The following is a 9,386-nucleotide window of genomic DNA, read 5'->3' on the forward strand; positions in this document are numbered from 1 at the left end:
CTCGACGTCCGTGCTCCGCCCGGACTCGCCGCCGCCTCTCCGTTGCCCCTCCTCCACGCCACCTCGCCCCTCCCCTCCTATAAATTCGGCGCCCCGGGCCCTGTCTCTCCTCTTCCCTCGCCATGCATCTCGCCGCAACCGCCGCCATCGCCGGACCCCGCCGCCGCCGCTGCTGTAGCCACCCCGCCGCCGCCCGATCCGCGCCGCTACCGCTTGCGCTCGCCGCCGCCGCCGCACTCCGTCGCGCCGCCGAACCGCGCCGCCCTCGCCGATGCCCGCTGCCGCGGAAAAAACCGCTGGAGACCGCCGCCGCCGTTGACCCGCCATGGACCGGTAAAACCGCCCGGTCCGATCCGGTTTATTTTCAGCTCTAGTTTTTTTGGTTAAACCCGATTTTATTTATTTAGTTACTTTATTTAGTGAAGGTTCATTGGTTTAGCCTCTGTAGTGAACGAGTTCGTTCGTTAGCGTTCGGTAGCGAACGTTCGTTATTTAGTTTTTTCTTTTTTTATTTATTTCGGCCAGGGACCCATCCTTGAATATTTTATTTATAGATTAGTCCTTGATCTTCAAACCTTCGTTACTTCTTGCTCGTTTATCCAATTCCAACGAAACCAACGCCCACTTATTTGTTATGATCCCCTCTATCCAGATAATCAACTTAAACCTGTTTTTGAAAGTTTTAAAATTTGAATTCAAACATATTTGTATTTGAACTTCGTTTGATCGTAACTTGAGTTTTATAACTCTGTTTGAGTTGATTCTTTTTGCAAATCAAAGCTCTTGACCTAAAATTTCTGATAAGGCCAAATTCACATAATTTTGGTACTGTTAGAAATTGGTTTATGTTGCAAGAGTTATTTGCTTGGTTTTGATGTTTTCCGAATTGTCTTCTTCGTTCTTTCCGATCTTTTGAGTGATTGCTTATGTGTGGTTACTATTGCTTGCTTACGCTAGATTGCCTGGAATGTGACGAGTAGAACTATCAGGAGTTATGAGTGCGAATCATCTTCATCAACAGTACGAGGCAAGTGCACACTTTGATAATACTTTTCATACCCAATTTTTATGCATTAGTTTCAGCCCTCAAACATTGCATGAGTAGGACTCTTAACATGTGGGTTTTGGGAAGTAGTTGATGAGGTAGAACCTATTGCCCTTTATATCAAACCCTGGGAGTTACTTCTACATTATGCTATACTGCTATGCTATGCTCGTATACGTGGTTTGGTTTGAGAGAATTCATGAAAGTTGTTAGAGTTATTGTTAACTAAGCTTTAACTTAAGGTGGCTACTTTAATACACATCTGGGTGGATTGGTTGGGGCACCCTGGGGATATACCAGTGGCTTGCCCGGACACCTGGGGATATACCAGTGTTGTCCTTTGGTTCGCCACCCAGGCTCAAAGGGGTCATAAGATTATTCATGCTAGAAACTTCCGTGTGCAGCCACAAGCTATTATGGGCTCTAGCATAGTTGATTATGTTGCATGAACTCTTTTAGTGGTAGACTAGCAGATGTAGGGGATGTAGGTTGGTACTGTCTACCCAGAGTAAAGAGTTAATGTTCCTGAAAGACTGTGTCTCGGTCATCTGTTTCTCAAACACCATGTAGTGCGAGAAATCCAACGGAGGAGATCGAGTCTTGTGGGGAAAAGTGTGCAAACCTCTGCAGAGTGTACAAACTAATCATGGTTAGCCGTGTCCCCGGTTATGGACATCTTGAGTATCTGGTACTTGAATTATTTGATTGATCTCATCACTCTATATAATTAATTTGTTGGGTTGTTAACTTTTAATTGGGATTGAGATGGGGGTTACCTTCTCAATGTTTTTCAACAAACTTTGTAGTTAAATAAAACATATTCCTTTGTTGTAGGGAAAATTAGATTTATGCAAAATTAAACCTAGAGCCTCCACCAGCCAAATATGCATGTAGTGATAGCCATTATTCAGTATTGCTCTACAGTGTGAAATTGCCTGTACATTCAATGTACTGACCTCCACCAGCCAAATTTGTTGTACGACGAGTAAAAGATACGTTAGGGTTACGATTTCTACACTCAACTTTGCCGTTTGTGTTGATGGGAATCCACAACCTTGTTGTTACTTCCGCTATATGGATTGAGGTAATAGTATTTATGGTACTTTATACATGTGTCTGTCAGCATACCGATCCAGGGATGACACTTAAGCACAGAGACTTGACCGTCTGAGGTCGGGTCGCTACAACCAACAACTCTCCCATCTTGGGGAGGGCAATCTCCATCAACAGCAGCATCTCATCTCAAACCCTAGTTCATCTCTTGTATTCAATCTTGTTACCAGAACTATAGATTGGTGCCTGTGGGTGACTAGTAGTGTTGATTACATCTTGTAATTGATTACTATATGGTTTATTTGGTGGAAGATTATATGTTCAGATCCATTATGCTATTTCATACTCCTCTGATCATGTGCATGTTTATCATTTGTGAGTAGTTGCTTTTGTTCTTGAGGTCACGGGAGAAATCATGTCGCAAGTAATCATGTGAACTTGATATGTGTTTGATATTTTGATAGTATGTATGTTGTTATTCCCTTAGTGGTGTCATGTGAACGTCGACTACATGACACTTCACCATATTTGGTCCTAAGGGAATGCATTGTGGAGTAGCAATTAGATGATGGGTTGCGAGAGTAACAGAAGCTTAAACCCCAGTTTATGCGCTATTCCGTAAGAGACCGATTGGATCCTAGAGTTTAATGCTATGATTATAATTTATTCTTAATACTTTTCTCATAGTTTTGGATTCTTGCGGGAGGGTTAATCATAAGTAGGAGGTTTGTTCAAGTAAGAACAGCACCTAAGCACCGGTCCACCCACATATCAAATTATCAAAGTAGCGAACACAAATCAAACCAACATGATGAAAGTGAATAGATGAAATTCCCGTGTACCCTCAAGAATGCTTTGCTTATCATAAGAGACCGTTTTGGCCTATCCTTTGCCTCAAAAGGATTGGGCTACCTTGCTGCATACTTGTTACTATTATCGTTACATGCTCATTACAAATTACCTTGCTATCAAACTACTCGCTACTTACAATTTCAACACTTGAAGACACTACCTTACTGAAAACTACTTGTCATTTCCTTCTGCTCCTCGTTGGGTTCGACACTCTTACTTATTAAAAAGAGCTACAATTGATCCCCTATACTTGTGGGTCATCAGTCTAGGACGTGGACCATTCCCGACCAAGCGCACTCTCTAGATGCTCGAGTGGGGCGCCGGACGGGCCGACAAGATCATCGGCCTCGCGCCCGCTGATCGCCGCATCCCTCCGCCGCCGAGCGTCCAGCGCTATGACCTGCTGATCCACGTCGACCTGCTGGAGGACAGGACCCCTCTATCGCCGCGCTCCTCTCACTCAGGCTAGAGTGGTCTTCCCTCCTCGGATGAAGACGACGACCGCCCTCTCCCGTGTATCGAGCCTGGCACGTGGGTGGCTTGCGTGGAGGACGACAAAGGCAGGGCTCGCAGCGGCGCGCTACACGTCAGGGTTGTGGGTTGTGGCCCCTTGCTCGGGAGCGGCGGCAGAGATCAGGAATATGGCGGCGGCAGTGGCGGCTCGGGCCGGTCCTAGAGGGACCGCCTTCCCGGCCGTGGTTGCCACGCCAGGGGCAACGATGCGGACGTCGTCAAGAATGCGCACCGCCGACGTAGAAGGACTCTGGTGGGGCAGCACCACGCGTCAAGTGGTCGTGATTGCTCTGGAGCTGGGAAGGACATTGGTGTGCTGGTGTTGTGCGCCACACCCCCCCCCCCTCCGCCCTGTGCCCACTTCGCAGGCTGAGGAGGACCCGGTGGACCAGTTCTTTTCCTTCTCCGACTCCGGCCGCGCCCTCTCCATGCCCCCGCGCACGGACTACATGCAACTGGAAATGGAGAATGCCGTGCTCGAAGCACTGGACACCACTCTGGCTTTTGAGGATGATAGCCGCTCCCCCCCCCCACCCCCGGCCTGGACACTGGGCCTGCGAAGCTGGAAAGCCCGGAGATGCTTCCGTGCATGCTGCCCCACATCAACTCCCCCGCGGCAGCCACAATGAGCTTTCAAATGGAGGCAGTCACTCAGAGGGTGGGCGCAATTCAGGTTGGCAGCAGCCGGGAGCACGTAGTCAAGCTGTTCACCGCGGTGCCCCCTCCAGTCCTCCCAAGCCAGCCGCCTCGTCCACGACACTCTGCCCCGACCAAGTCTAGAGCCACCTCAGCACCCTCTCGCCGCAGTGCACGTCAGGCGGCAGCGGCCAACACAACTCCGGTGGCGCAGCGGGCTGTTCTGTGCCTCATCCAGGAGCTAGGGGAGCTTGGCCCTAAAGACAAGATGACTCCAAAGGCGGCGGCGCAGCTCATTAAGCGTTTCCAGGAGCCCCTCTCTGATGCTGACATTGTCGCGATAGCAAAGCTCACAGGCCTCGACCATGCCGCCCTCAAGATTGTTGCGGGCATGGCGGGACTTGTTGAGGCTAAGGAGATTATGCATGGTTGATCATGTTAGCGGTAGTTTATGTAGTTTGGCTCCGCCAGCGGTTGGTCTTCCACTAGTTTGAGTTAGGATTAGTGGTTATGTGTGGTTCTTTGGTGACGTGGCTTGTTCATCGACGACGGGGTTTTGGGCGTGTTGGTGGCCATTGTCGCCCCCTAGCATGTTGTGTGGTGTACTCGTCCTCTTTTAGTAATATGTTCAGTTGGTGGAGCAATCTCTAGTTCCTTGATGAGTGATATCAACCTAAAATTCATGTCTTGGAATGTTCGAGGCTTGAACTGCCCAGCAAAGTGTACTGTGATTAGTGACTGCCTTCGCGCATAGTGTAGTCGTGCTTTGCTTACAGGAAACTAAGATAGAATCCTGGTCAACGGCTTTAGCTACAGAGGTAGGAGGGCATAGGCTGCAGGGATGCATGGTGCTGCCGGAGATCGGCACTAGAGGAGGCACGGCGATCTTCTGGGACAAGACCTTAGTCAATGTAGTTTCTCATCGATTGGGTAGTTTCTCGATCACCGCTAGGATACATGAGCTCCACTCCGGTTTTCACTTCTGGATGACAACAGTGTATGGCCCGACGGACGATGCGCAGAAAGACAACTTCCTCTCTGAGCTTGCGGTAGCTGCACCACCTGCGGGAGAACCTTGGATGATAAACGGCGATTTCAACATGATCTATCAGGCAAGAGACAAAAAGAACTCAAATATCAACAGAAGGATGATGGGGAAATTTCATAGGGCCATTGATCTAGCGGGGATGGAGGAGATCAAGTGCAAAAACCGCAGATTTACTTGGAGTAATGAAAGGGAGGATCCTACACTTTGCAGCATTGATAAAAAATTTCACAACGCCTAGTGGGAAGAGTTTCACTCAGAGCACTTATTGGTGGCGGCCTCCACCTCGTTCTCGGACCATTGCCCGCTATTACTTGCTACTGCTGCCATGCCTTTCAGAAAAGCTCATTTTAGATTCAAAAATTTCTGGCCGAAGTTCCCTCACTTTACTGAGACTGTTCTTCACGCTTGGCAAAGGCCGGTGCCGCATGACTGCCCCTTCATCAAAGTCAAAAGGAAACTTGAGAGGGTAGCGACCGATCTGAAGATTTGGAGCAAGGCCACATTTGGGAAAGCAAAAATGCAGCTCCACATTGCAAATGAGGTTATCCTCCTCCTCGACATGGCGCAATAGACCAGGAGGCAATCTGCGGCAGAATTCAACCTGAGAAAGTAGCTAAAACTCAAAGTTCTTGGTTTGGCTGTGATTGAGAGGGCCAGCAAGAAACAAGCATCCCAGATCAACTGGCTGCGAGCGGGAGACGCAAACACCAAACTGTTCCATGCTAAGATGAAATCGTGCAGAAGGAAAAACTTCATTCACTCTCTCACAGTAGGCAGCATGGAAGTTTTTTATCATGGCCAAAAGGAGAAGATCATACACGATCATTTTGCTGGGTCCTTGGGCAGGCATGAGGTACTTCAGAAAAATCCCAACTGGGATAGGCTCACCATCCTCTCAGCCGATCTGCAAGGAATGGACTCGCCCTTCTCTCGGGCCGAAGTTTGGGATGCGATCATCTCCTCCCCGGCAGATAAAGCCCCTGGACCTGACGGTTTCACAGGACAATTTTTCAGGTCATGCTAGACATCATACAGGAGGATATCATGGTTGTTTTCCACAAGTTCTGCCAGCCAGCTCGCTGGGCAAAACTTTGCTGAAATAAATACTGCCCTGATTGCACTCCTACCAAAGAAGAACGGGGCTTCTGAAATTGGACATTTCCGACCCCTCAGCCTCATTCACTCTATCGCAAAGATCATCTCCAAAGTGCTCTCGACAAGGCTGGCTGGAGCGCTCGGCGGACTGATCTCCCCGGCACAGACCACGTTTCAAAAAGGCAAATGCATCCATGATAGCTATCAATGTGTAGAGCTGCGTCAAGATGTTGCACAGGGAGAAGAAACAAGCTCTGTTCTTCAAGCTGGACATAGCTAAGGCATTCAATTCAGTGTCCCAGGAATATTTACTGGAGCTAATGCAGAAGATGGGATTCTCAGCGAGATGGAGGAACTGGATTTCACTGCTTCTCTCCTCGGCCTCCTCCTCCTGCATGCGAAATGGGACACAAGGGCCATCCTTCCTCCATGGGCGTGGATTCAGGCAGGGCGACCCCCGTTCCCCTCTGTTATTCATTATGGCAATAGACCCACTGTTACCACAACTAAAGAAATGATCGCTGCATTGCCAGGATGCAGTATTAGCATGAGGGTCAGCCTATACGCCAATGATGCGGTCATTTTTGCAAACCCAGAGAAGAATGAAGTGGACACACTGCTATTCCTGCTGAACTACTTCGGGAAGGCCACAGGGAAAAAGCTCAACCAGGCAAAATCCTCAGTCATCCCAATAAACTACGTTGGGTTGCCGTTGTCAGTGGTGCTGCAAAGTTTTGGTGGCAAGTTTTAGATTTTCCGACAACTTATCTCGGGTTGCTGGTCTCTCCAAGAAAATTGTGCCTGGTGCACCTCTAGTTCATCATCGATCGGGTGCGATCACGACTGGCGGGATGGAAAGGCAAGCTCATGACCATGGCCAGCAGGCGGGTGCTCGTGCGCGCAGTCCTCACTGCCCTGCCCATCTTCGCTCTGTCAGTCCTGAAGGTGCCCAAGAAGATCCTCAAGGAGATGGACAAAACGCGCCGGCAATTCCTTTGGGCCCAAGACAAGAACATGACTGGCGCCAAATGTAAAATGGCCTAGGATAAGGTTTGCCTACTTGTTGTCAAGGGTGGGCTCGGCATACTGAATCTTCATCGTTTCAGCGCGGCACTACGGTTGAGATGGCTTTGGCTCGTATGGCAGCAACCACGGCAGCTGTGGATGAACTTCCTGGCTCCATGCGACCAGGGGGATCGGGAGCTGTCTGCAAGTGCAACTTCGGTGCAGGTCGACAACAAGCTTGCAAGCACATGGCTTGGATCCGCGACGTTGTGTCGTGAGTTTCCGAACTTCTTCAAACATACAAGAAGAAAGAGCAGGACAGTGGAAACCGCGTCGGCAAATGATCAATGGATACGAGACCTGCATCATGGAAACACGGCCAACATTGTCAACGAATTTTTGCAGCTGTGGCGAAAGATTCAGAGGGCAGGCATAGTTCTTTCCCTTGAAGAGGACAAGATTAGTTGGGTGGCCGAAGGAGGAAGCATGTATTCAGCTAGCACTGCCTACAATCTTCAAACCCAGGAGGCCTCGCCATCGGGAATCAAATCTGCAGTCTGGAAGGCCCGGGCTCCAGGCAGTGTGAAAATATTTGCTTGGCTGCTGCATCATGACAGACTGTGGTGCAATGACCGGCTACAGCAGCACGGATGGCCAAATGGATATTTCTGCACCCTCTGCATCAGAAACCAGGAGAGCTCAACGCACCTCCTTTGGGACTGCCCCTTCTCCTCCTCGATCTGGCACACGATGTCCACCAGGGTCGGCTACGCAGCCTTGAAGGAGAAGCAGGAGATGCACCACGGCTCCCTAAGGCACTTCCAGAGGCTGATCGCTCTCACACCAGCTGGATTTAAGAAGGGTCTCAAGTCGATGTTCTTGATGATTGTCTGGGAAATCTGGAAGGAGCGGAATGCTTGCATTTTCGGAAATAAGTTGTCGCAAACAGAACATGTCCTGCCTGCCATCAGGGGAAGCTTGGAACTGTGGCGACTGCCGGGCGCACGCTGTCTTGAGCTCCCCTTTGGGAAGATGTAGTGAGATAGTCGCCGACGCGCATTCTGCTTAGTCGTTGACACACCTCTTGTAACCATCATCGCTTGATCACCACTGTTTTCCCACTTGCTTTCTCCTAAATCAATGAAGTCGGTAACCCTGGATATTTCAAAAAAAATCCAAGCAATATATGGGTCCATTTTTGCATCAATTTTTACCTTATGTTTTGCATCATAGTTATCAGATTTTTAGAATTTTACCGCATTCGCGCATCCTTTTTGCATGATTTCACTAGGATCCTAATGGAAAAGGATATTTGGAGCATTGAATGGAAAACACCCATTTATGGGTAGAAATCACATCAATTGACGTGATAATAACCTACCTTACAAAGCCACAATCAAGTTGGATGAAAACTGGTTGTGCACAACTCTCTAAAGGAAAAGACATTGTGTGATATGATCGCACCACTACTACAGATTGATATACTACTAACCCCTCATCATTGGCCGTAAAGTGTCCACGTGTCACTGATGAGGGTTGTCACCGTTGGGCCAGTGCTGGAACGATATATAAGCCTCTACAGGTAGTCCAAGACTGTTAACACAGATCGGTTAAAAATTGGCCGGTTAGTGATGGTATCAGTGATTCAAGGCCCAGGCTATCGTTTGATATTGAAACAATAATACAAAACATGCATGTAATTCATCATTGACTTTCGTAATAATGGAGCTAAAGGAAACAGCCTCTATACACTTAGTTGTGGTAAGCATGACATGCTCGTTCTTCCCTGCATAGATATATCAAATCTAGAGTACCCGGTGCCAAACCAAGCAATTGTATCATACTTTTTCACGCGCTTCAGCATTTTCAACTTCACTCAATACATGAGCGTGAGCCATGGACATTGCACTATGGGTGGAATAGAATGCGGTGGTAGAGATATATAAGGGAGGTCAAAAAGGAAGAAGGTCTCGCATCAACTTGCGAGATCGATAGGCAATGGAAAGTCCCATCAATCGATATCAATGCGAGGAGTAGGGATTTTCATGCAACGGGTGGACTAGAGCTATGTGTATGAAAGCTCATTATGGAAACTAAGTGTTTGTGCATCCAACTTACTTCCTCATGAATACCTCAGAC

General features: G+C 48.5%; 1 protein-coding gene and 1 pseudogene across 1 annotated transcript; both read left to right on the forward strand.

Moving 5' to 3' along the window:
• The first annotated feature begins 325 nt into the window (after positions 1-325).
• LOC109743660 (uncharacterized) lies at positions 326-4,243 on the forward strand (annotated as a pseudogene).
• A 2,872-nt stretch (positions 4,244-7,115) lies between these two features.
• Positions 7,116-8,285, forward strand: LOC141040976 (uncharacterized). The gene is made up of 2 exons (XM_073507086.1): positions 7,116-7,187; positions 7,287-8,285. Exons 1-2 carry the CDS (start codon positions 7,116-7,118, stop codon positions 8,283-8,285), a joined length of 1,071 nt encoding a protein of 356 aa, XP_073363187.1.
• The last annotated feature ends 1,101 nt before the right edge of the window (positions 8,286-9,386 follow it).

Source organism: Aegilops tauschii, chromosome 2, assembly GCF_002575655.3.
Source record: "Aegilops tauschii subsp. strangulata cultivar AL8/78 chromosome 2, Aet v6.0, whole genome shotgun sequence".
Lineage (NCBI taxonomy): Eukaryota > Viridiplantae > Streptophyta > Magnoliopsida > Poales > Poaceae > Aegilops > Aegilops tauschii.